Source organism: Pelecanus crispus, chromosome 2, assembly GCF_030463565.1.
Source record: "Pelecanus crispus isolate bPelCri1 chromosome 2, bPelCri1.pri, whole genome shotgun sequence".
In the NCBI taxonomy this organism is placed as follows: Eukaryota; Metazoa; Chordata; class Aves; order Pelecaniformes; family Pelecanidae; genus Pelecanus; species Pelecanus crispus.
Window position 1 is genome coordinate 122,121,613 of NC_134644.1, and position 27,856 is coordinate 122,149,468.

Consider the following 27,856-nt stretch of genomic DNA (forward strand, 5'->3'; position numbering starts at 1 on the left):
CCTCTTTGGGTTTGTGCTCATTTGTCAGATCTCACAGATCCATTAATTGCTGTGGCAGGACTTTGCCTTGAGACGCACAAACCCTTTTAAAAATTAGTCCTCTTCAGGCTGTTCTTTACATAACTCTGTGGTCTCATAGTGAGGATAACTCCGTGGTGCATAAATCTCACGATCATTAGACTGGCATCCTGAAAATGTAGTTGTTGTCAAACCTTTGAAAAGATTAATCTATATTTCTGCTCAGAAACTGCTATTAAGTGGAAAAAAAGATGTATTTTCCTTTGATTTGGAGCTTTGGGGGCTGTTATTCTCTCATTATTTGAACTAAAGTGCCCCAGAAACTAGGATGAAATACCAAAATGTAAGAGAAGTTCTGCATCATGCCGTCTGGCCTGTTGTGATCACAGCAACGTGTCACACCCCTTCCAGGAATGCATGGAACTCCATCAGAAGAGCAGTTTGGGTTTGTTTGGGGTTTTTGGTTGTGGCTTTCTTGCTCCCACTACTTCTATAGGAATGCTTTTCCAGAGCCCTAGTGTTCTGATGATTGAAAATATTATTTCATTCTCCAACCCAAAGATGTTTCTGTCCCAATTACAAGCATTCCCTTTGGGACCAAAGAAAATATTAATTTAAATTAAAATACTTTTTCCTCTTCTTTGATGTTTACTTCTATGGTGTAGTCAGGCAGCAATCTTACCCTCTATCAACATTCATCTAGGTAGCCTGGATCTTCTTACAGGAACCTCACAAATGACAGGCACTTTGTTCTCCCTATTGGTTTAGTAGCTCTTGCCTGCACATCTATTTTCAGTTTATCCCTCTGGTACATGGGTGACCAGAACTGAATGTGGTATTCTGCAGGATGTTTAACTAACCCACTGTACAACAGCTCATGTATTCCCCTGCCCCCACTGAAAGCCCCGTGATTGATGAAACCTGTGATTGCACTTGTCTTTTCCTTTCGCCCATTTCACTGGCACTGATACATAGCTTGTACTCATGGGTTCCTCTGCAGTCATTTCCAACTGAGGTGCTCCCAACCTGCTGCAGAAATGTTTGTTATTAGTCCTTGATTGTACTTATGACTCATATTTCTTCTGTTAAATATCATCCAGTTTCTATTGTTACAGTTTTCAAAGGCATTGAATTCTTTCTGGGTGATCTTCAATTCCTTCTCCATATTGACAATGACTCTTAGAGTGTGTGTTGTGGTTTAACCCAGCCGGCAGCCAAGCGCCGCACAGCCGCTCGCTCACTCCCCCACGGTGGGGTGGGGGAGAGAGTCAGAAGGGTAAAAGTGAGAAAACTCATGGGTTGAGATAAGGACAGTTTCATAGGTAAAGCAAAGCAAAACGAGGAATTCATTCACTACTTCCCGTTGGCAGGCAGGCGTTCAGCCATCTCCAGGAAAGCAGGGCTCCATCACACGTAACGGTTACTTGGGAAGACAAACGCCATCACTCCGAATGTCCCCCCCTTCCTTCTTGCCCCAGCTGTATATGCTGAGCATGATGTCATATGGTATGGAATATTCCTTTAGTTGGGGTCAGCTGTCCCAGCTGCGTCCCCTCCCAACTTCTTGTGCACCCCCACCCTGCTCACTGGTGGGGTGGGGTGAGGAGCAGAAAAGGCCTTGACTCTGCGTAAGCACTGCTCAGCAAGAACAAAAACATCCCTGTGTTATCAGCACTGTTTCCAGCACAAATCCAAAGCATAGCCCCATATTAGCTACTATGAAGAAAATTAACCTTATCCCAGCCAAAACCAACACAGTGTGCCACCATGAATCTTAAGCCAATGCTTTTTTTGAGTTGGTGACATTAGTGAGAATATTAAACAGTATGCCCCTCTACTGATCTTTTGATTTCACTGGTAATCTCCATCTGCCTTAATACTTACGATGTTACATGCTGCCATCTTCTGTTTAATCAGCATGTTCAATTTACAGACCATTCACTGTCTCCATTTTCTTCAACTAGATTAATAGTTTGTCATATAGTATAATATCAAATACTTAAGTCCAGAAGGATAAGATGCATTTCATTTCCTTTGTTTAGAGAAATAGGTATCTCATAGCTGTATAATGAAAGTAACACAGGATTTCTTTGGTCAACCCACATTGCGTTTTATTACATTTTTCATTTGCTTCACCATCTTTAATTATTTCCTTCACCCTCCCCAAGTTTTGAATATTACCAAAGTCAAAGTAATGGACCCAGAGCTTCGTAGATTACTGTATCTCCTCTTAAATGGTGATAATATATGCACTATGCTTGCATTGAAATCAGGCTCCTGCCTGATTTCACAAACCTGTTCTTTCAGAAAACTGGCATGGAGATTATTCTTTCTCTCTGTTTTGAGCGTGTATCAAGCTTCTCTTCTCAACATAATCGTCAAAGTAAAAAGAAAATTAAAAAAATTTAAAAAAAATTATGTAGTTGAGGTGATATAGCAAAGAAAATAGTTACTTGTTTACATGCACTTTTCTGAGGTCTGCCTCCACTTGACATTTGGCAAAGCTTATTTTATCTCACACTAGTTGACATTTAAGACAAAACTTAATTTGCTGTTGAGCTTTTTCCATTTCTCATGGCCTTTGTTCATTCTTAGTGTCCTTTTTGATGCAGTCACTCTGAAGCCCCTTCCTCCTGGTGTTTTTATTTTGCTTGGTATGCTGGTTACTGGTTGTCTGGCAACTGTGATTCCAAGAAGTCCAAGTCTCATTCATAGGCAAGTCCCTGGTTTTCTCAGGCCAGCTCTCACAGGATTTGTCTGTATGGACAAACTAATACACCTCACCCGACCAGCAGTGTATGTTAATTTGAGCATGACATGGTGCCCGTGGTGTTAATGGCCTCTGAACTGCTGCTGGCTCACACCCTATTGGGTCAGTCTGGGTAGGGTGAGCATGTGCTTCTCTGTAGACCCAGCCTCCGTTTCATCCCAGTTTGCTTTTCTGAAATCAATAACCTCAGTTACACAACTACTTTTGTGTGTGCTTCCATCTCATTTGAAACTGAATCGACTCATGTTCAAGCTGCAGTCTAAGGTTCTTTGGCCAGTGCTTTCTAATGTTCCCGTTACTTACACTTGATTTTCTACCTCAGACTTTCCTCTGTTGGATCAAAGCAAAGAAGTTCCAGTTGATCCCATTCTCTAACAGAAGTGTGTCTTTTACTGCCTTTATCGTGTACCATCAGCTACTAGTTCATAAATTTATACAGCCTCTTTCTCCTTGCTTTCGTCCTTCTGCCTCTGGATACTTCAGCTTCTCGTTTACCCAATGCTCCTCATTTTGCATACTAAAGACAGAACCATAGAGAGGCTCGAGACTCCATCTATATCTTCTGCATAGATAGGACTGTTCATTTGAGCATTTTCTGCATAAACCAGAGTGAATTACACCTCAGCAGCTTGATGAGGAGCAGAGCAGAAAGATACCTATGAGGCTCCTTTGCTTGTATATATTTTCCAAGGAATGTGGATAATAATTTCAATTTTGGTAATATTTATGACATTCAAAGAGGTCTCTTTTTGTGTGTGTGCTCCTGTGTGAGTTCCTGTACAACTGTAAATCAGCAAACATCACGTAAACGCCATTCAGTGGGTATCTGATGCTGCTTACCTGAAGTGTGTTGTTGCAGGTCATACAGAAAACGGTGAAATCACTCAGTCTAGCAATGACCACTGGCCAGATATTGAGATCTTCAGCAAAATGTCTTTTGACCTGAATGTACATGACCCCAAGTATAGAACTATAAGTCCTGTATACACGGAACAACTGTCAAGAGTGAAACAAGGTAAATAGAGTTTTTTAGGACTACTTTCCTACAAAGAATCAGGTTTTATTGGTTTGACTGAACATATGAGTTCACAAGAGCCTTTAATCTTCACAATGAAATGAAACAAAACAATTTGTGTGTTCTTTACAGTTGTTACTGGGACCACAGTCTTTGTTTTTAACATTCATAAAATTTGTTTTCTTTGTGCACAGAAACAAGCAAAGAAACAAAATCAGAGGAACCTAAGAAAAGGGAGACTGTGTCCATGATGTTGACTAAATATGCAGCTTACAATACGTTCCATCACTGTGAGCAGTGCCATCAGTATATGGACATTAATCCTGCCGCACAGGTTGGTGTCAAGGTCCAAGGGTAAACTGCATCCTTGATTTTTCTGTGGTCTCTCCAGGCGTACTGCTCTGGTCTCAGGACTCATGCTTTCACCTTCCCTGAGATGGAATTGTTTAATTCTTCCATTCTCAGGGGAGATATTGAGCTACAGACCCTGGAGCATCAACTGTGTCTGCTGCGTTCTGCATGAGCAGTTCTCCTCTCCAGCTGCCTCTGACAAAAGGGTGAATATTGTGACTAGTTGTCTCAAGCCAAAGCATTATTCAGCCTGCCCAGAGGGTTTGCAGTATCTCATGGGAGAGGACTGTAAAATTAAGAGAGATGCTTCTCTTACCTAAATGCCAGCCATCCACACCTGTGATGGGAGACTGGAAGGCCTGCTTCTTCCTCCCTTTGTATGTAACTGTGCATGCTTCTCAGCAGTAGTTTATGAGTCACTAGACAAAAATGATCATTTTTAAGTGTTTAGTTAAAAAACTTTTGATCTCTAAAACAAACAGTTATGCTTGCAGGAGACTGTCAGGTAAGGTTATTCCTGATCAATAGCTCAAGACATTATTTCTTAACCACCACCAATAGTTTACTTGGAGGTTTCTTATCTCGAATGGTTCTTTCCTTGCTTGCTAATCTTTTCCAACAGCTTGCTATTAACCTAACACGGCATACACACCCTGACCTGGCAATGTACAATGCCAGTTACCTCGGAGCAGCACCAGCAGGTCTGATTTAAACCTCATGCTTCATTAAGTACATTGACACAAGCAAATCTTCCCAAAGGACATCTGTTGTTCCCTCCCATCTTTGTGCATGTGGTCAAACGTAATGACTAGTAATAAATACAAATATCTGCTTGTATGTGCAAGTGTGAATTGTGTATATAGAATAACTGAACTCGGAGAAATTACACATCCAAAGGGGAGTCATTGGATAGCAGGCATTATGAAGGGAGAGAGATTCTTCAATGCTTTGACAGAACCTAAGTAAAGGCCCTTTCATTTTTCATCTTTACTTAGGCTAATTATTTCAATCCTTTAGTAACGGTTATACAAAGATGACTGCTAAGAGTAAATGATTTGACCTTGTAGTAAGACAGATGCTTCTGTAGGATGAAATCTTATCAGATATGTGGGCACTTTGTATACACTTACACGGTTCAGTGAAGTGCTGTGCAAGCTTAAGCTCACCCAAATTCTTCATAGCCTTGTTAATGGCGTGGTCTACCTTGGTTACCTAGCTGCTTAGAAGTGTATTGTCACAGGAAAAATAACCATCCTAATGCAGCCATGCTGCTGCTGAGGTGTCTGAATGGCAGTGCATTCTGCTGTGGGGGCGCACCCACATGCTACACTGCTCTTTGAATCTTTTGGGAAGATTTATTTGGACAGTTTGTTTCCTAGTGTATATATATTTAGCTTCTCCTTATAAATATTGATAAATCATTTACAGCTCAAATGGACTTGAGAAGAGTCCAGTTGGGCCAAAGATCATTACTTGTCCAGAAGGCCAATTGTTTTAATAGCAAGGCGAGTTACATGCCTAAGTGATGTGGCTTATGGTAGAGGAAAATGAGAATATAATAGAGTTAACTTCAGTTACTGAAAGAGAATGTTTTGGATGTTTTTCTCTGGTGCCTTCCAGTATTGTGACTGCAAGAGCAGGTTGCCATATACTCCTTGTGGGTTACCTGCTTGCAAATCTTTCTTCCACTTTTTTCATTGTATACAGATATCTGACTCCACTCTGCATGCATTCACGTTTTCATCCTCGATGCTAGGAGAAGAGGTTCAACTGCATTTTATAATCCCCAAGTCCAAAGAGAACCATTTTGTCTTCAGCAAGCAGGGAAAACATCTAGAAAGCATGCGTCTCCCACTCGTTTCTGACAAGGTGCGTGTGCTGCTCTTACCCATCTGCTGACTTCATATGCTGGATGCAGTTAACTTGACATACATTTGCAAAATCAGTGGTGTTTGGCTGGGGTTTTTCTTTCTGTTTTCTTTTTGTTTTAAAGTCCTCTGCATAATTCTTGCCTGACTGCCCTTAGAACTGGAGTTTTTGAGGACAATCATCCCTTTTTGCATTCCTAGTGTCCAGTTCATATGTGTTGCAACAATCAATAATCTCAAAACCCAGTATAAACAATAAGTAAGTAAAAATCCGTATCAGGAATAACCTGCTTTTTACCTAATGTTGCCAAAATATCTCCTGTTCCAGCAGAATTTGAATGCAGTCAAGAGTCCTATCTTCACTCCATCAAGTGGACGTCATGAACATGGCCTCTTGAACCTCTACCATGCCATGGAAGGCATCAGCCACCTTCACCTCCTTGTAGTCAAGGAGTATGAAATGCCACTCTACCGTAAATACTGGCCCAACCACATCATGCTTGTCCTGCCAGGCATGTTCAACAATGCTGGCGTTGGTAAGAAACACCATCAATGTATTGCTGTGAAGATAACAAAATCCATGTTGGACAATGTGGATCATGTTGTTGAAGGAAACATTGCAGCAGCTTCTCACATTCGAGCTGTGATAATAGCAGCAATATCCATGCAAAAATACAATGATGTGTAAGAACTGCTGTTAGGAACGTGGAATATATGTTTGTATTGATCACTGCCTTCTCAATTTAAAATCTGATGTTTTATAGGCCATATTCACTCATTTTATTCGCCTGCTGTGTGAATGTTCATTCTAGACATTTTACATGTGATTTTTCAAATTGCAACTTTTTGAGTTAGCTGAAGCTAAATATTAACTGCAGCTGAACACTGGGGTCTTGAACTTTGGACTTCATTTTCATGGATGCTGAGTTTTTCCTGCAAGAAGTTTTAAGTAGCTTCAGTTTTAGAATCTCAGCCCCTTCTTGGTTCAAATTACTTTGTTAATGCCCACAAAATCATGTTCTGCAGAGTCTCTTAAAAGGTCCAGTCTCTTGGTATCTGCCTTTTGGATTTACTCACACTGAAAAAGGGATATAGGGATTTCTTTTTAAACTAAGATGTTATGAGCACTAAGTTCATAAAGGGTAATGACTGCAGATGTTCATGTAGCCTTTCTCCTGGAAGAGAGAGTGATAAAGTCTAATAAAGTTCTCTGTATGTCTTCTTTATGGTATTTTCTCAGGTGCTGCCAGGTTTCTTATTAAGGAACTTTCCTACCATAATCTAGAACTGGAACGAAACCGTTTGGAGGAACTGGGAGTCAAGCGGCAGTGCGTGTGGCCGTTCATCGTGGTCATGGACGACTCCTGCGTCTTGTGGAACATGCACAGCGTCCACGAACAGTCAAGGTAAGTAACCACCCCGTGCAGCGGTACCTGCGCTGATCCAGCACAGACAGCGGCACACCTGCAACTTAGGCTCATCTCTAGCATCTGATAGGGTATGAAAGACCAGACGACTGGAAGAGTTGGGCAGCTGGAGCTGCTGGTAACGTACTTGAAATCTTGCTAAGCAAAAGCAGCTTTTGGCAGTGGCTTTGATGTAATAACACCAGGCTGCCTGTATTATTCACTCAATTACTAATCAGCCCAGGAACTGTACACTTGGACCTTAGATGTATTGTCTAAAATGCAAAAAATCAGCTCTTTTGCTCAGAGCAGTAGGAAGGCTGTAGATTTGTTTTGTTGACCACCAACACCGAACATCCTGCTGTTGAACACTTCTACCTGGCTCTACCCTTACATCCATGTCCCACAGTCAGTACCATCAACAAACCTCTGCTTGTGCTTGTTCTTTGCCTAAAGCCACTCTTGCTTTTAGTGACTATTTGAGCGATTTCTCAATATGTTACTTCCCTGATTTGTTTTGATTCAATTCATGTTTCTCAATGGAAACAGTTTATTTTGGGAACTTTAGCTTTTTAGAAGGCATTAAGCTCTTGTTCTTCTCAGCGCTTATGCTATCCATTACAGAGAAAATAGCCTTTCAGAAATGGCACATAAGGCGATTCCTTTTCCCTGTCTAAATTGCTGTGTATTCTGCTGAAAGGCCCATTTTCTTATAATGACTAAATTGATGGGATAAGATTAGTTGACTGTTGTTTAAAAAGTCTGCATTTATGTATATATTTTTACAGCATCTAGAGTAAACACTCTCAATTGATAATAGAATTTCTTGGTCCTTTGTATACACATGTATGTAAATATATATGCAGTGTATGTTATATAAAAATAATAAGCCATGTTTGTATGTTGTGTATGATCGTGTTTTGCAGTCAGTCCCTGGAGCCTGCGTGTTCCAGCAAGAATGTGTCTCTGAAGAGCGTCCTCCAACACATTGAAGCCACCCCCAAAATTGTTCATTATGCAATACTGGGTGTTCAGAAATGGAACAGCAAGCTGAATGCCAGGAAAGCAAAGGCTCCATTCTCCAGGTGCCATGTGCGTGATTTTATACTGCTCAACATAGACCTGACCCAGAATGTGCAATATGATCTAAACAGGTAGGCAATATATGTATGTGGTAAAATAATATGCTGGCATGATAAGAATCTTGTCACCATATTTATAAATGCTGTTGAGATAAATAGAAAGATCCTGTCTAAGGTAACAAGCACACAATCACAAAAAATAAAACACAGAGTGAGATGTGTTGCATCTGAATGAATAAGGCATCAAAATAAACTTACCTTCAGCCAAAAGAACTGGGAGAGACAGACCGCAAGGCAAGGGCAAGGGAGGGCTACAGAGTACTGAAAAGGCAGGGGGGAAAGAAGAAACATCAGGAGAAGTAAGTAACCATGAGACCAAAAACAGAAGAAAGAAACCAAAATTACATCAGTCACAGGAAGAGTGTGGAGCTTCCGGAGTGCCTCTGTAAGAGGCAGGAGCCTCTTGCATGGCTAAGAACAAGAGTATAGCTAATGGCTGAGCCATTGCGATGTCAAATGCTATGAGGAGGGAGGAGGGACTCCTTGTATTTCCTTCAGAGTCAGCTATCCTCCCTATTGCTACTTGGGTTTGCAGTAAAAACAGATTAATAAATAACTTTCCACTATTTCCTTCTTTTTTTTCCCCTCCTCCTCACCTAACTCCATCCTAAAGCATTTGCAATAAAGCACTGTTATCATGGGGCTTTACCTCTAGTTTTTATCACAGACTGAAGCAATATCCAATTCGCCCCCTCGCTGGCCAAGTGAGTTCAGAATAAACCCTGGCCCTGGGGCATCTCACCCTGGTCTCCTGCTGCTGTTTTCAGGGATCCCGTGTATTTGAGTGAGGGATTGTAGCCTGTCAGTGCAAGCTGGGGTCTGCTGTGGCTTTCAGAGCTCTTGATTTCACATTCTCTGGCTGGATGAATCATGAGGTGGCAATCAGTCAACAGAAGCGAGCAGTTACATCATAAATAACGCAGGATAAATGCTACTTCTCAGCTGCTTTGTCTCCCCTAGCCAGATATTTGTCAAAGCCACATTTATCTCCTGATTCTAGTTCATCAAAAAACATGAACTGGCTTGTTCAGAAATGGAGGTTGGTCACTGCAGAGCTTCTCTCAGTTCTAAAATATATATAAAACAAAAAACTAAAAAGAAGAAAAAAAGGGTGGTGAAGAAATGATTGATGCCAGTACGTGACAAGGATGAGAGGGGTCACCAGACTTGGTATGGGGAAGAAACATACAGACGCACTGGAAAGTGAAGACTTGTTTGGTCTTAGGATGACCAGAAGTTGCGTTCCTACACCCAGAGCACATTGAAGGAATGCGTCTTCAGAGCTGTGTAGAGAATTTGTATAGGCACCATATCAGATGGTCTCAAAAAATCTCTGCTGAGCCCGTTCCGGTGCATTTCAGCAGTGGGTGTGTGAATACTTGCTCATGCACAGCAGCCACACAGCTGGTTTAGTGATCTTGTGTTTAACGTCCAGGTATTTCTGTGAAGATGTAGATTTTAACCTGCGGACGAACAGCAGTGGTCTGCTCATCTGCCGCTTCAACAACTTCAGTGTCATGAAGAAGCATATTCAGGTTGGAGGACAAAAGGACTTTGTCGTTAAGCCAAAAATCATGGTGAGTGTGGATGTATGCTCCGTCATGCATAAAGGGTAAAATCAGGACCCATTTCCCCTAGAATGAATTCTCTAGCCCTTAGCTTTATTTCGTGCTTATTGGACATTCATGGCCTCCTCCGTGGTAGGGCTGCCACATCAGAAATAGAAAATTATAAATGTTTTGCTAATTATAAATTATTAACAATAATCCTCCTAATCTATTAGAAGATGGACTGGGATTGGGAAGAGTTTGGTCTAGCTCTTCACTGGTTATCTCTGACAGAGGAAGAATTTGCAGACATACGCTCTGATCAAAAGCAGGCGAGTTGGACTGGACTAGTTTTAATAATTTTAACACAGCCACTAGTTTCCAGTGTTTGCTGGTTTGTGATGACTTTCCGTCCTTGCACTTGCTGGCAAAAAGAGACCTGAGGAAAGGCACTGAAAATTGCAACCTTCTGAAATCCACCCAGGAAATCCAAGTATTTACAGAAATGGTGTGGGGATACCAAATATTTTATACAGAGGATGTTACACCTGTGCCAGCTTTAAAAGCGGGTATATTTCAAAGGGTTGGTTTTAATCTAGGAATCTTATCATTTGTGTTCCTGGTGGTTTCAAATACATCCCACACCATCCCTCTTCTAAAAATTCTCCCCCCTATTTCAGATTGAACTGACTAAACCCCGGATTTGAGTATTCTGAGAGGTCATCTTCTGAATTTTCCTTTTCTTGTGGTTGCAGTGGACTGGCCTATGAGAAAACTCCATAGAAAGCATTTTCTGTGGATGCCTCCACACAGGGAGGATGTAATTTCCTATACTGTCCAAAAGTAAGGCAGGACGAAGGGCGCTGTGACAACTTGACTCCCTATTTTACATCCCTTCTTTGGACAAGGAGATACCCACAGAAGTACTTAGCAACCACAGAACAAGTAATGAATTTCTGTGCTGTGGTGCTATGTCAAAATCGAGTGGGGATTTTTGATTCTTTCCCCCAGCTTTCTCTCTCCTCCTGCCCTGTCATGGTGATCCCTTCCCCAGCTAGAGGAATTCCTGCAGAGAAGATGCACTGAGTAGGTGGGTTAAAAGGGGCTCCCCTTGGTTTCACTGCAGGTTTCGGACAGCCTGGCACCAATAATGCCTCTTCAGTACGTCTGTGCCCCTGACAGTGAGCATACGTTGTTGGCAGCCCCGTCTCAGTTCCTCCTGGAGAAATTCCTTCAACACGCAACGTACAAACTCTTCCCGAAGGCCATTCATAACTTCAAGAACCCGGTATTGGCCATCGACTGCTACCTGAACATCGGGCTCGAGGTACAAAATATTTCCAGGGATAATGGGGAGGAGTAAATGCAAACCTTTGCTTCAACATCTTTCTTGTGTTGAAACCCCCTTCTTTTATGAACCCTCAGCATCAAGGGTAGCGTTTGAAGACTTTGGTCCCAACCAGGGAGACTCTGCTGTTGGAGCTAAGGACCAGCTCCACCAAAGGAGCTGGTGGTAAAACCTCCGAGCTGGCTGGTGTGGGTAGAGACCAGAGGTCTGTGATGGATTGATGTGATTTGCAAAGGAATTGGGCATGTCTGTCTGAAATAATATTTCATATGAAGCAAAAACCCGAAAGTGATACCATTCTTGACAGAACTTGGTGTGCTGCATAGTCTGTACAAAAACTATCCACAAAATTTTTCAGATCATGGTCCTATCGTACAGCCTTTTATCTGTGTTTGATCTGTCCTTGCAACAAACTTGTTTTGGCTAAGAGAGTTTCTGATACGACCTTTGTCTGGTGGCTTGCTTCGCTGATGGACAAAGCTCATCCTTTGTAATGCAGCTCTCCTTTTAGATGTTTTTCTTTTTATGAACCTGGGTTTCTAGGGAAACGAGGTTTTTGCAAGTACGTCTTAGATGTCTGTAGGTAGGGAGATCAGAATTTTTGAACCCATTGGTCAGTTTGAAGTGGGTCTGAAGCAGGGTGAAAGTCTAACAAGGGGTTTGTTCTGACAAATTTTATGGAGGCCAGTGGCAAGATAAAGAAGAAACCCTTTGATACAGAACAGCCATCACAGCACTGAAACACAGGACAGCCCCAGTGCTGGGAACCACTTGATGCGGTCAGCGAGAGAAGACGCGCACCAGTGCACAGGAGCTGAAGCGTCAGTGGTTTCAGTACTCATGGAATTGCTTGCTGTGTTTGACAAATGTATCGTTAACAACCTAAATAACCTTAACAGTCATTATAAGCAGGTAATTCACAGAGAAGCAGAAAACCAAACTGAATTACGGAGAGCCCTGAAATGACGTATTGCGGACTTGGTGGCCAAATCTGCATTTGGAAGTTTGCCCCGCGTGTTATTTCCTAGGGGAAGTTTGCTCAATACCGTGTTCTTGTTGGACTGTATTTTTACCAGCACCAGCTGACTCGCCAGTTATTGCTAAGTTACATTCCATTCCACTTAAAGGCTTACTTAGGCATTTTCTAACATGGAAGTGCTTCCTTTCCTTTCCCCTTCTGTTTCAGGTGGCTATATGCTATATTAGTTCCCGCCCGCACTCAGTCAACGTCAACTGCGAAGGGGTGTTCTTCAGCGGACTCCTGCTCTATCTCTGTGACTCCTTCGTTGGTGCCGACCTCCTCAAGCGGTTCAGGTTTCTGAAAGGTAATCTCTGGTCTGCTGGGCATCCCAGGTGCTTTCCCGCCAAGTAGCAGCAGGGAGGAAAAGGGAAAGGTAGAGGAGTAACCAGCTTCATTAAACAGCTCCATTATTTTCACAGTTAGTGCTGCCATTGTTTTCAAAAGAAATAGATGGAGTAGTTCTTTTGGGAGCGTATAAAACTTCTGTTCCCATTGGTAAGAAGTGCAAGTAATTGAACCTTTGCTAAGCTTTGGTTAATTATATTCATTAAATTCTTTTTAAAGTGACATAAAATGGAAATAGGTGCAGAAAAACAAGCATACGTGGAAATTAGTCAGTGGATCGTGCAGTCAGCAACTTGAGATTTTAGAGTGTAGGTGTTACCGATGAAGACGAGAAATTCTGCTCTAGTTATCTGTCTATAATAGCAAGAAATATTCAGTATTGTAGATCGGGGCAGCTCTTAGCTGAAGGATGATGGGGTCTACCCCTACCAGAACATTTTAAACCTCATTAAAAATCTTTCTTCATCATTTTATCTTAATACTAACAAATAGCGAGTTGCCATAGGTATGCCGTAACGCTGAAGTGCGTTACAGAGCTCCAGTGCATTTGTGGTGGCACGGCTGAGCCATTTCCCTCTCGTGTCGAGCGAGGATGGTGTACGTGCTGCAGGGGGCAGAGGAGGTGACCCTGAGCCGGTCCCAAGAGCCATGTTTCGGAGTTTGCTCCTGCACCCGTTCAGCCCCCCAGGGCAGGGGTGGTGCAGGAAGGCGCAGCCATGTGGCAGCTGCGGTGGGGACGGTGCTGCCATCCATCGCCAAGCCCCCGGAGCTGATGGGGGCTGAATGCAGCCAGAAGGGCGGCTTGCTTTGTTGTTTCTTGGGCAAGGGGTGGTGGTTTCTTCACAAAAACAGGCAGCGGGTGCCTGGTAGGAAGGGCCTTCCCCTGCTCGAATCAAGCAGAGAAGGGATCTGAACCTGACCTTTCCGTGTGTCAGGTGTGCGGGCTGCAGCACGGAACACAGAAAGCCCTGAAGGTGTCCAACTCTCTTGCCCACTAAATGATGATGCAGGCTGGTAACACCGGGTGGAAAGAAGCTTGCGAGTTTGTTAAGCCAGAGAAATTAGGGATTTGGTTTGCTATTCCTCTTGCAGTGCTTTACCACACCGGGAGCTCTCATACTTCAGGGAAGTTACAGCAGACTTGCTCAGGAGTCAGTGGTGGGGCTGGCTGTGGTTCGGCTTAGTAGAGTTTCATCATTGACCTTGTAGAAACCCCAGTGTCCCATGAAACAAAACCAAAACCAAACCAGTAGGCTTCATTCTTTTGGCGTAATTATCAGTAGTGATTTAAGGATCTTGGATTCAGGTTAACACTCTCGCTCTGCAACAGTTGATGATGCTAACACCAGCCAGGCAGCGGCGTCCTGCGATGCAGAGCAGAGCCCACCCCACGCTTGCCTGGCCCTGCCCGTGCCCTCCTGCAAACGGACGTGCGCGCCCCTGTCCCCGGGCTCACGGGACCGGTGTGAGCCTAGGCTGGCCGGTTGTACATAGACCCTGCTCATATGTCTTTTTTCCTACCTAGCAGCAGAGATGTCTTTAAAATATCTTTGGCAAATGAATGAAGGAAATACAGTTCTTATTGTACCCTGCGAATCTAACGTGCTTTTCAATTGAAGGTGCCACCCTGTGCGTCATATGTCAAGACAGAAGCTCGTTACGGCAGACAATTGTCCGGTTGGAGTTGGAGGATGAGTGGCAGTTCCGACTTCGGGATGAGTTTCAAACTGCTAACAGTAGTGATGACAAACCACTCTATTTTCTTACTGGACGCCATATATAAGCTTCTCTAAGATACCACTAACAAAGAAAAAAAAAAAAGAATTTTTTTTTTTTTTTTTAAAAGTACAATCACTGTGGAGCAAAGTGCAACCAATATTTATCTAGACTGCTCTAAAGGATTCCCCACAATTCTGAAGTAGGCTTTATTCCTAGGGATAAAATTACCACATCAGTTACGATTTAAAGGATCCTGGATTCAAGTTATTTTCACGTCAGTCACAACCGCCGACACTAATCACGCAGCCAACCGAGCTGTAGGATCTAGGAAGAGGACGTCGTTTGGTTGAAGAAGAATTTTTATATTCAGCTGAGCTAGGGGAAGAAGCTGCTCTCAGCGGCTGCTAGCTTGAACGTGTTACACGAAACACAACCCAGCACGTGGAACTAGTTGAAGATATGTGGAGGAGAGCCCACCGTGTCTCTTCAGCTCTGTACTGTGGTACAGGAATACTCAGGGGTTTGAAACTACAATATGACGTAGATATCTGTATTAAAAGGAATAGTCTTGTTCTCTGTGCAGTGTTAGTTTAAAATTTGTAATTGTGTATGTATTGAAACCGTCTTTGGCAAAATTTCCACAGGTGTTCAAAGTTTACTACTTAAACCCGAACAAATCGGCAAACGCGTGGCAGGCGCTGTGCACCCAGGTTCTCCTAGCAGCCTTAGTTCACCCCGTTAGGTTCCTCCTCCTCGGCTCCAGGGACAAAGCAAAAGGCTCCTCGTAGGTGCTCTCTCTCAGTTCAAGGGCAGAATAACCTGCCAGCAAAACACTCACAGTTTCTCACTCTCGTCATTTTTGAAAACCTGGGGCCCATCCTCCTTTGCGTACAGGAACGAGTCCCAGCGTCTGCCCAACGCCTTTGTGGTGGGCCCTCTGCAGCTTCCTCTCCGTGTCCTTTTCACTCAACTCCAGTTGGCTGCAGAGCTGAGATTAGGTCTGCCCAGTCATACCCGTACATGAATCAACGTACCAAAAAACCGCACAGGACGGCCACGCTGCCTGGGCTGGATTTGAGAGGGAAAACGCCCACGTGTCCGAGGGAAGCAGAAGGTATTTTACAATAGCTCCGGGGCGGGGAGCAGGGAAGGAGTCCCAGGGAGCTGGGACTGCTCAGGGGGAGACTCCGTCCAGAAGCAATGCTCTTTGAATGTGCCACCTAACGCTGTCAGCTCTTTATTCCGATTAACCTCTCTAAATATGGCTTGTAGCGGTGGTCGCACATTGTTCTGCTTCCAAGCGTATTACTGATCCTTGTTAAGTTGTTCCGGAATGAACTCAGTGTGGTAGCATTGGTTGTCAGGGCTAAGTCATGGCAGCGCTCTGCTCTACTGCTGCAGTTAGCATGGGTTACACCACTGAGGCTTCCATTAAAAAAAAAAAAAAAAAAAATCATCTTCCCACCCATTGTGACCCCTTTATGAAAAGGAAAAATGCAGTGTGTTCTTAAAAGCAATTCAGGAATATCAATTTACTCCCCAAAAAAAGCAATGAAATTAACATCTTTATCGTTGACCTGCAACTCATTGGAGAAGGACCTGCCAAAGCTGCATTTTTTTTTTTTTTTAAATTTTTTTTTTGTTTGTTTTACACATAGTGTTAATTAAGCAACTTTTTTATCTTGTGAAAAGAGATGTTTACAGATGAAAAACATAATATATTTGACGGAGGCTAAAGGAAAAACGGTTCGCATATGTCTGTGTTAATGTAGCTTAACTCTGATGCTGTAAATTTAGCAAATTTCAGATGAACCACCCATTTCTGTAAATTTATTTTTTATTTTCCTTCAGACACAACCTGCCTTATCTATTTTAAGACTTGGAAGAAGTAGGGATATAAAAGATGCTTCTTGAAGCTTTTGCTACACACCTGAATGTATTCCAGTAGTTCTGGCTTTGCCAGAAGGGCTTAAGGCCAACCCCGAGTCTTAGCATGGTGTAGAAGTTTCAGGTATTACATGTTCAAAAATGGTTTCCTTTTTGTTTGTGTATTTGACATTTGCACTAAGTTCTTAAAAGTCCAGGTGCTGAGACTACTACGAGGAGTTAGCCCTCTGGTGAAGCAGTGCAAAATTGTCCTGGAGGTTGAGCATGCGGTCAGAAAGTCAGCGTTATTTGCCTGCCTTTACCAAATAACAGTAAACCCATTTCCTTAACTCTCTCCCGCATGGAAGCGAGGCGTTCTGGTAACACTCTGGCCAGAGCGTACTAAACCAGCTCCAAAGGTGTAGGCCCGTCCCACCCAACGCTTGAACCGGCCGCCTGCAAATTCCTGGGAAGGCGACTGTTACGTGACATCGAGATTGTCGCCGTTCCCTTTTGGTTTTAAGCCTCACCGTCAAGGCCATTCTTATGAATGTATTAAATTGGCCAGCGTTATATTTTACCTGTAGATGTTCTTGTCTATTCACAGGTTAAATCTGAATGTAAACTAAGATTTAAAGAATCATATGCAGATGCTTTTTGCTTAACTTATGTAATTGCTTTTTGTGACTTTTGGAAGAGGGTTAAAAATGTTGCTTTCCTAGTGTAAAGTTTTCTTAACCAAAAACTCGGTGAATTTAGCTTCACTAGTCAGTCTACCTCATGTTATTGTTTATGAACTGAAACTGTCTGAAGTTGTGGCTATGGTATGTTTATAATGTGCTTTCATTAAATTTGAATATATTAAGTTACAATTTAAGACTGCCTCTCTTAACTGGTACCTGGCACTGCACGCTGTTTCTCTCTTTCTTCACACACAACAGTGCTTGCCCCGGAGAAACCCACCTCATACCGCTAACACGAATCCCGCTCGTTGATTTTATGAAGAGTTAACACGGCGCGCTGCCAGGGTGAGAGCACTTTCAAACTGGGTACTCGTGAGCTGGGAGAGCAGCTTTGTTTCAGACAGACACGAGGGAGGAGGCACATGGGCTGTAAATACCGACCTTTAGCCCCCTGAAGCGTAAGCAGTTGAAAAACGGGCTTGGTCTGGCCGCGCTGCGGCATTGCTGAGGCAAGACGTAAGCGCAGCAGAAGCAGCTCGGCACTTCTTGCTTTCCGAGCCCAGCAGCAAGGATCACCTTCCCGTTTTCTGTGAACCCGCGCCACTTTCCTGACAAAGCCCTTCACAGTCTGCTCACGATCCCCTTGAAAAATTACAGGGCGCAGCTTGGAAACAACAGCCTCTGCAGACCAGAATTCACCACCGTCCCGCTACTTCCATGTTAAGCACTCTGAACAACGTTGCTGAGGAGACGCGAGTTCTTTGCTTTAGCTCTAGACCAAGGTAAGGACAACACAACGCAAACAAGCGTATCCTAACTGCACGTAAGTTCCAGAACTAAAACAAACCCTAAGTTTAAATTTAATTAAATCTTTCCCATCTTACGTTAGGGTTTTAAGCTATTATCCAAGGCTGACAGCATCACCTCTCACCTTACCGTAAACCCTGTATCGGGATGGTATTGATCCGGAGCTACTGGGGAACCGATCCTTGGGGCGCGACGCAAATGCGTTGTCACAAAGGGAATTCTGAGCCCAAGCAGGTACAAACGCAGCGACCGTGTGCTCCAGAGACTGCTTCAAAACACACGCTGCCCTTAGCCACTAAGGTAATGTTTCGCACGCAAAAGTCTGAAATACACTAAAGATTCATTCACGCTTAGTATCAATACAGAGTAACTTTAAAAAAGCTATCAAGTATTTTATTTTTAGTCTATCTACATTATGTACAGATCGAGAAAGGCCACAGCAGTTTTTCAACATACAAACCCTTTAAAAGAGGAGAGATTTATGAAGGAGTGACAAGTATCAAAGTGAAGTCCACTAACAAAGGTATATACTCAGTACAGTACTTGAAGAAAACGACGAGTACACCAGTCCTCAGGGGGCTCATTCCACCTTTCACTCTGCAACCAGTCTGGGGGAGAAGGGGACAGGGGGCCCAACAAGTTTCCGGCGCTGCCGACACCCAGTAGGCTCCCTTCCACCCAGCAGCGCACGGAACGCGCCACGGCGCAGTCCGTGAGGGTTACTGCCCGCGCTGACTGCGCCGTAACGCTCCTTGCCTGGCTGCGACCAGCCTTGAACTCTGTCAAGCGAGCAACCACGAAGGGCCTCAGCCAGCGGCTGCGCTGGTGGCAGGCGAGCAGCCCCACGGCGCCAGCAGCACTGGTATATCACCACATTAAGAACTTCAGCGCGTACTCGTCAGCGAGACTAGAGTCTTTGCATTAGTTTACAGTCCACTATGAACAATTTTCTGCTGCATGTAAACATGACTAACTAGATAAAATACAATCAAACTTTTGTAAAAGTTAATAAAATATCTTTCTTTTAAAAAAACAAAGTTAGCCTATTACTGCATTGTTTACAATTTTAATAAAATAGTACAACCTTTCGGTTGTTACCAGTCCTGAGTTCACTGTAATAAAAATGGCCCTGGCTTCTGCTGAAGGTCTGCACCCACTCAGTACGTTTTGGCAGAAGTCTCCCAGTAAAAACGGAATTCCTTCGGGATCAGTTAAGTCTGGTGCTGTCCGTTGAGGAAGTTGTATACCAGGAACTGGCCGGTGCCACAGTACTGCGTTGCAAAGAGTTTTCCATCAGGAGTGGGGTCAGAGAAAGCAATTTCTTCTTTACTTAAGTATGAGCCATATATGAAGTTGCTCCTGTTTAAAAGCAGGGGTGGGGGAAAAAAAAAAAGATAATTACTTTATCTTTTATAAAGCAAGAATATTTATGCTATTAGGCCACAAACCATTCATTAATTAAGTGGCACAGACATTCAAAAGGAAGAAGCTCTATTAGGAGACAGCTCTCTTTACATGATCTATCTCCTCCTTCCCAATGGCAAGGAGGACCACTTGTTCTGCGAGTGTTTTTGTAAGGTTTTGGTATTTTCAAAGAAATGTTCATACACAGCAACTGCTTCTGAGTTGCATCAAGACTTCAATTTCAGAGTTAAAAAAAAAATAAAGTCTGAAGTCATTCCAACTATTTCTTCATAGAAAAGAGACTGCTAGGACTATGACTACAGTCACGAAGAATGAAAACATAAGCTACAAACAAGTTAGGGTGCTTACAGAGGAGGCTGAAAGGACCTGATGAACCAGGTTCCTGGTTTGAAAAAAACATGTGACATCAGGATGAGAATGCATCTTGGATTAATCTAGAACATCTCAGAACACAACCTCAAGTCATAATTCGTAAGTGATACACTTTCAGTAATACCTTTGTGAAGAGGAAGAGTCAATTTGCTTAACTTCTTCATGAAAATATTTCATGTATGTTTTATTCTTAGTTGAAGAAAGAGGAGAGAGTTAAGGGATACCGTTGTACTTTTCTGGATGGCTATGTGAGCAAAATTAGAAAATTGAATCTGGGGCTTTAAGACCTCGATGAGGGGAAGGAGGAGGTAACATTTATCCTTGAAAGCAGAAGAAACTGCCATTAAAGTTAGGGGTTTTAATTCCTATAAAATAAACTTACATGTACTTGCAGAGCAAGTATGAACTTCAATCATATGGACATCTCCGTTAGCTCTCGAGGAAAAGACCAATAGGAACAAAATCCTTTTTAATTATTACCAGTTTTATTCCTTTGTCTTCAGTGTATTCAGGAAGATGATTCTACAAGGTTCTTAAGACTGTCTGACCGGGTTTTGTGACTCCAGGTCAGCTGTGAAAGCTCGAGCGAAACAGGGCAGGCATTTTCAAAATGGACTTGAAAGTGTGCTAGGAAGCCTTCAACATTTTGAAGTCAGGATTTAGCAGACTACCAGAATCATCCCGTTCAAACTACCTTTTGCTACAAAGGACATTTAGGTTGAAGTTTCACTGGCAGCTGAGCAGATCTAATTGCTTACTGCCATCGGACAGCAAGTCTCCCCCCTTTCCTTTGCCTTCTGCAACTTTCTGGGCTCCCTTGTTTATGCCAACTCTAGAGCACATCAGACCTTTCTACGAACCACCTGAGCACCAGAGTAACACAAAGCTCTTGTTGGTGAACCTGTGTTCTACTAACACAGCAATGAGCTAATGGAAGGCCAAACAAGCACCAGAGCACAGCAAAAGGTAAAATGCAGTGCACAGCTAAGAGGAAAACTGAGACCTCTTCTCACTAGCTGCAACAAACCATTAAAAGTGATTCTAAAGATCCTTTAGAGCTGTAACCGAGGGTGCAACTCCAGCATGGCTTTGAGGAAGAAATCTTTTCTTTAGAAATCATTTCTAGGAAGCTACTGAATACACACTTAAAAATCAGCCAAAAATATAACCAAATCACCAAGTTAATATACTTATCTGAATACAGCTTTACAGTCAGCAGTTCAGACAGAACGTGATCAGATAAGAACTTTCTAGTTGCTCCACCAGCCAGGCAAGATGCATTCTGCAGCGCAGAACAGCTTTGCCAGGCTCTCCAAATACCCAAGGGGGTGAGGATGGGCAGACACAGCAGTACCTGTGCCACAAACTCCAACAAGATGGGGCTAGCCGGGCACCTAGCACAAACGTGACAGCCCAGGAGTAGTAAGATGTGGGTAGTTCTTGGCATTACTCAGAACACGTGTTTAAACTTCTACGAAATGTCACTGGAAGAAACCTAAGGTTTGGAGATTCAACATTTTTAACATTTATCTGAACAGTAGTGCGGATGTTTGAGTCCTTTTATGGATCTAGCACTTAGCATTCAGCTGAATACACTCATCACTAGCTACTAAAGCTCCATGGAAATTGAAAATATCCCATAAGGCTCAGTGAACCTGGTAAAGAAAAAAAACCCAATACAGTTGGAAGCCACCAGACTATATCGAGCAATTCGGTGCACTCGTCTCTGTTCTCTCCCCCTTTCTACCTCTAAGGAATGGACACTGAGCCAATGGTTAGGTCCCAGTCCTTAACACTTGGGTAATCTCACACTTTGACCAAAGACAGTCTCATTTGCTCCACTCATAATTACCTCAGAGGAATTTACCCAAGCTCACTGGCAGTCTGCTAGGGTGACTCATTACAATTGCACTTAGCAGGAAGATTTCTGTTAAAGACACACTATTGCAGAATACTGATGTTAGTTACTGAACTCCACATAATACTGGAATTGTCAACTGTGCTCAAATCTACATCCCCAACACCACCAGCAGCTTAAAAATACAAACGTGAGACACACAAAGCAATAAATGTCTTGGACTGAGTTCTATCTAAAACACATGTATCCAAGGAATTTTTTTTTATTACCTAAGACATTCTATCATCCGAGAAGCAATCTTCTTTCGACGCATCATGCTGAATACCCATATTCGACTAATCCCACAAATAGCAGGTTCTGGAGAAGTTGAACAGCACCATGCTTTCTGTCTTTCAAATATGACTTTCTCGTTTTCTGAACTGACTTCTGGAACCTTCTCTTCTATAACTCTGTAGCCCTGCAGGTGATGTACAAAATATTTGTCATTTTATGAAAGCATCACTAATGACTGAATAAAATAATTCTTGTGTAATTTATTTCAGTTAAACATAGTTACTTGCTAAAATGCCTTACCAAAAAGGCTGCATATTTGTGTCTCATTTAATTTCTCTTAACAGTTTCAAAATTGGGACAGATGATAAAAGATCAAACCAAAAAACACCCTCTGAAGCTTATCCAATTTAAAATAACAGCAACGAATAATCCAATTCTTATTACCACCTGCATTAAAGTGTTTGCATCAATTCCTCTGACTTTGACTAAGGTTGTTTCGCTCCTTGTCTGCCACTCCCAAGGGACAGTAGAGAACACCACAGTTTATAAGGGAACAGACAGAATATGCAACAAAGCTCTGACATCAGTTTTTAGTGCTACAACTGGCAGTACGACTTCTTGTCCTGCTCTCCACTGCAGTTCTGCCCTCTGCTTGTTCGCTGTGGAGCTGTTTGGCCCTGCGGTGATTGAACTCAGTCCTACAGTGTACCCACTTTCTCATCCATGTTGGATTTCTGCTGGGCAGGGAGTTGAACCTGCTTGTCAACAAGCAAGAGGAGAGCCAGAGCTAGCGTAAAAATAGCAGAGGAAGACAAATTCCACCCTTCAGCTGTAGCAAGTTCTTAGATGAGCAGGTCTGAGCCAAGTATGACACCATCCATGTATCTCAGCTCAGTGTCAACTACACAAAAATGAGTAACTACATTTCAGAAAGGTCTACTACCAAAAGTCTCTTCCTCTGTGGAAAAGGCATACACAGAATACCTATTTGCTATATGGCTAGACTTAAAATCCAAGGTAATTCTACAGTTTCAGAATGTCTGAAGAACACAGTCACTACACACTAACACAGATCACCCTTCTCCAGTTCAATCACTTACCCACTGGATATGTTCTGCAATTAAACAGCCGATAACTTTTTTGTCATTAGAAATAAAAAGAAGAGTTTTAGTTCTAGAGTAACACATGAGCGGAGCTTGCTGAAATCCCAAGTCATTGTCTACCATTTCTCTAATTTCTTCAACCTGTCAAAATAAGTTTAAATGCTGTATAAGAAACACATGTAAATATATATTTGTAAAAATTTACATTAAAATTACAGATTTGCAAAAATGCACTAAGGTATCAGGAACACTGAAAGCTATTCCAGAAGTTAAGTATTATCCTACATAACCTGCAACACATTGGTCCACATAAATATTCCTTAAATAATACTTGGCTGGAAACAGGAAGAGTAGAGACCTCTAAGTCAGCATCCATTAAGTCCAAACTTCCATTAGTCAAAGGCTAATAGAACGCAGATAATCAAAGCGCGGACTCTGATATTCTAGAAGAAAATGAGATCTATGCCAAAAGATAAACTAGCTTAGTTGAAGGTTTTCTGTCTGTTATTAAGTCTTGAAAGAACTAATCCATTAAGGGTTTTGAGCAGATGATAGTAAGCACAGTGCCAAGGCAGCTAGAAAATGTATGCATTTGTTGTAAAGGAATGAATAACTGTCATCTCTTTCCTCAAGCTTTGTGCTCTTCCATTAGCTTTGCAAAGAGTAACTGAAACTAAAAATAAAATTTTAATATTAGCAAGTTTAGAAGAAATATATGAACTCCAGCATGAATGTAAACAAAAGCTTATGCGTGAGCTGATATTTTATTGGGGGATTCTTGTACCTACAACGGGGCATTGAAACAGCCTCTATCATCCCTCTATCACCTCATATGAGACAGAAATAAGGTGGCCTTTCCTATGTGGTGTATTAAATGGCATAAGCTTCTTTAATGCATGTTGTAGTTACATTAGTAAAGCAAAACTAGAATTATTGATGCTCTGAATATACGAAGTTAGTACTGATCAAATGAAAATAGTGTTAAAAAAAGCTTTTAAAATAACTTTTAAAAGGCATGGTATCAGTTGCTACTTTCTCATCTAACCTTCAGGTACCAGTCTTTTAAAATGACAAGTCCAATTAGCCAATTTGAAACACTAAGTAACCATTCCTGAAGTCAGTCATCCCCAGTGGTGACAGTTGTGGATTCTCTCAACTTTAACCACACAGAACTACAGAGAACTCTATCCTAAATGACTTCATTTGCTACAGTCTTCCTTTCCTCTGCCCCACTTAGGTATTTTAAGTAATTTTTTCTTCAGCCACTTTAGTAAAAAAATGAATGTGCGATGAATGTACTAAAATTAAGATACCACCAGAGAAACAAAACTTAATAAACAAACTTACCCACATTAAATATTGTAAAAAGAAAATCTGTGGTTTCTTTTCAATTCAGTAACTTAAAAATGTCTATGTTAGGCTAAAGAAAACCCACTACAGTCACACCATAAGAAAGTGTGGGCATCAATTCAGCCTCCAGAGGTCCCTTCCAACCTCAACCCTTCTGTGATCACACAACAGTGGTACTGTAAAAAAGTACCTATTAGTCACAGCAAATCCCCAGCTAAACAGAATCAATGCCATGCTACTGAAAAAAACAAATGTAATGACATATTAAGATGTATGAACACAGGCCAGCCAGCAAGACACCGAAGCACCCTGCTGCTCTAAGTCTCCACTAGTGTACTGTGCCCAGTTCTAGATAAAGAGTTTCAAGATAGACATGAGACATGGCGCAAATGGAAATAATCTACAGGAGAGTATAACAATGATCAGAAGTCTATAAAACATTATTTAGGAGTATAAACTAAAAACCAGCACATCCCATCAATCTTCTTAAGGTGAAACAATCAGAGTTTACTCAGGCACAAAAAAACTGTTGCAAAGAGGAAAAGGATGTTTTCTACAGCTATGGCAGTATGATTTGCACTAATGAGCTTAAATTTCAGTAAGGAGATTCTGTTGGACATTTAGGGAAAACATCCTTATGTTATGGACAGGGAAGCACTGTAACAGAGTCCGGAGAGGTCAGAAGCACCTCCAGTGGTAGAATTTTTAGCAAGTTGTCAGATGCATCACAACCAGAGCTGATCCTGCTTTCAATCTGGGAATGGACTACATGGCTTTGAGGCCACTCTCCACCTAAATCTGGTTTTATCCAAAAATTGTTTAAAGAATGGTGCCATACTCATGCTGTGTAATAATGTCAATACATTTCAGTTTTTTTAAAATATAGTAGGAAGTTTGTATTACATAAAACATCTGGCAGACATTCAGCAAGCATATTTAAAAAAATTGTAAAAAATCAGTTTGTTGATGCTGCTCCCACCCCTGCCTTCCACTTCTGCTCAGACCCATCCTCTCTATGAAGAGAGCAGCAGTGCGTAAGAGTGAGATGTCGGACCTGTTTGTAGAAAAAGCTACAGAAGCACTACAGTTTTGATTCCAACTTCAACAGCTCACACATAAATTATACAAACTTTCTATGAACATTCTCATTACTTACATTAAAATATCAAACAAGGTAAGGTATACGTAAGTCCAGTCCTTTTCACCATACCTTTTTAAGTGCATACTTTGGGTCATCAGGAAGAACCATTATTATCTTTCCATCAGGATATTCAGCCAAAATTCTCTCCTTTTTCCAACCCTAAATAAAACAAACACTTATCTAAACCATACACAAGATGTACTTTTCCAAACAGAAATTGCACATTACTGTTCTAGATACTGAACTTATGCAGAGACTTCACACTATTTAGCAGTTGCTTTGCTAGAGAAGGAAACTTCAGCTAGCTTTTTAAAATGAACACAACAGATATAATATGATCTTATTTATACAGTAATTTATACAATAGCCTAACTATATCTAGAAACAATTTGTGAAAGTGTCTTATTTCCCAACTAGATTTTTTTCCCCCAGGACTACAGCGCAAACTGAATTTTAAAATAAGAAGTAGCAAACTCAGCTCACATAACTGATTTCCAAACCTATGTAATACTTATTTTCCAAAGTCCAGTGAATGGGAAAAACCCTACGTTTTATTAAAAGATTTCTTTTTAACATAGTTACCTCCACAAATACACACTCAGTTTTAAAGTTTGGCATGCGAAAGACCTCCAGGAGGTTCTAAGTGAACTGATTGGCATGCAGTTGCCCAAAATGTAAGGAATAGTTTATTTGTTACTGATCATAACTGTTAAAGCCACAAGAAGGATACTAGAAAAAATTTTATAACTACCTTCTAAGAATCTAATGGGGAAGGAGGCTACGTTGTGTGTATCTGAAGTATAAACATACTCAAAAAAATAGAGGTAATTAACTCTTCTTCAGATCCACACTCGTGGTGAATAATGAGCAGTACCTGCATGGAAAAAAACAAAACAAAAAAGCCACTTAAATCTAGTAAGATGGGACTGGTAGATATTAGAACTCAAGTTGCTTTGATGGGACCTAAAATACTGAATGCAGAAGTAACTTCAGCCACTAAAAAGGCTGATCTACAAGTCTTACTCAAAGCAACTTTAAATAAAAAAGCCTTTGAAGAAACAATATTGATGGAATAATTCTCATTGAAATCTGTACCTTCCCATAAAATAACGTTCAACTAAAGACCAAACAATGGAATTTGGCACTGAATGAATGCCATATGTACTACCACAAAAAAAATGACAAACTTAAGTGTTATAATACTTGATCTGTATGTCATTTTAATCATGCTGATTTTACTCCCTTATCGCAAACAAGGCATGTAAAGAATAATTTTAGAAATTTATCTACTTGCTGGTAGCCTGGGAACTATTCAAGTATGAGTTTAGCACCCAGCATGGCAATGGTTGCAACACAGACGCCATTTCAATCCTGCCTGCTTTTCTTCTCAGTAGAAGTTGCACTAAATACCAACACAAATGAAGATCCTATCTGAATTTATATATATGATGGTCTGAACACAAAGGGCAGCAAACAGCGGTGTCACAATATTAAGGTAAACAGAAAAGTGCAATTTGTGGGATTGTGACATGCCTTTTGAGACTGTTAGAAATGGTGTCAAAAAATTCAGGCAAGGATTACTACTCTCCAACCTCAAGCACCATCCTTTCTCCATTTTTTTTTGTCTTTTGCTGCCTTTTGGCTACCTGTTTGCCCTGCAAAAGCTTTCTATAGCCTATTTTAAACTAACCGTGTCCATCACTCAGCAGATAAATGCAATGGGTTTGATAATCCTACCATTACAGCATTCAGAATATTGCAGGCCTAATGCAGAAAATTCAATGCTAGATTTTAGTTGCACGCCTAATGCAGAAAATTCTACCCCAAATTTTAGGTTAAGGTATTCTGTTAACATAATAGCCAGGTATTTCCAACAAAATCAAATCTGATGGATGAAAATGTTTCTGAACAGCTTACTGCTGTTACACTTTTAAGCAACAGTGTATTAGCAGAAGTCTAAAATAATTCTGTAAAAATGCAATAATTGACTCTCTAACACTTAGAACTCATTATTTTCATTACTGTCCACCTATAAATTTTCTTAAGTGATCAGTGTAATATGGGGACTGATCATGTTCACAGAAGAGGTAATTTCTAAACTGAACTATCTTGGAATTTATTCAGAAATCTATCTTTTAGATTAAGCTTTCCAAAAAGTTTCTGCAAACCCTAAGCTCAGGCAAGATTTTTAGTTCATTTTGGTTTACAACAGAGAAGACATTTTAAAATCATACTCCTTTGTTATTGAAGCAGCTCTAAGAGTTTCAAAAAGAAAAACTAACATTTCACATAAGCATCTGCATCTTCAGTATCCTTATTGTTCAATCTTAGTAAGGAATGAACTGTGCTTCCTTTAAACCAGACAAATGGAAGTAATGCACAAGATGGGTCACAGCTCTTTCATATTCTAACATTAAAGCAGTTAAGG

General features: G+C 41.5%; 2 protein-coding genes across 5 annotated transcripts in view; one reads left to right on the forward strand and one right to left on the reverse strand.

Moving 5' to 3' along the window:
• Positions 1-14,614, forward strand: part of GREB1L (GREB1 like retinoic acid receptor coactivator) — a 63,759-nt gene extending 49,145 nt beyond the window's left edge. For all 3 annotated transcript variants that reach the window (XM_075705364.1, XM_009489190.2, XM_075705365.1), the window contains 10 exons: positions 3,648-3,803; positions 3,998-4,137; positions 5,862-6,023; positions 6,354-6,558; positions 7,263-7,428; positions 8,355-8,582; positions 10,006-10,147; positions 11,244-11,444; positions 12,652-12,790; positions 14,451-14,614. In XM_075705364.1, the coding sequence (XP_075561479.1) occupies positions 3,648-3,803; positions 3,998-4,137; positions 5,862-6,023; positions 6,354-6,558; positions 7,263-7,428; positions 8,355-8,582; positions 10,006-10,147; positions 11,244-11,444; positions 12,652-12,790; positions 14,451-14,614 (1,703 nt within the window). The remainder of the gene's footprint in view (positions 1-3,647; positions 3,804-3,997; positions 4,138-5,861; positions 6,024-6,353; positions 6,559-7,262; positions 7,429-8,354; positions 8,583-10,005; positions 10,148-11,243; positions 11,445-12,651; positions 12,791-14,450) is intronic.
• Positions 14,615-18,699: 4,085 nt separating this feature from the next.
• Positions 18,700-27,856, reverse strand: part of ESCO1 (establishment of sister chromatid cohesion N-acetyltransferase 1) — a 34,006-nt gene continuing 24,849 nt past the window's right edge. The window contains exons 9-12 of one of the 2 annotated variants that reach the window (XM_075705948.1): positions 25,498-25,587; positions 22,935-23,078; positions 21,831-22,018; positions 18,700-19,265 (exon numbers count right to left, since the gene is read on the reverse strand). In XM_075705948.1, coding sequence (XP_075562063.1) covers positions 19,118-19,265; positions 21,831-22,018; positions 22,935-23,078; positions 25,498-25,587 — 570 coding nt within the window. In that variant the 3' untranslated portion in view covers positions 18,700-19,117. The remainder of the gene's footprint in view (positions 19,266-21,830; positions 22,019-22,934; positions 23,079-25,497; positions 25,588-27,856) is intronic. The other variant, XM_075705949.1, reaches the window with a different exon arrangement.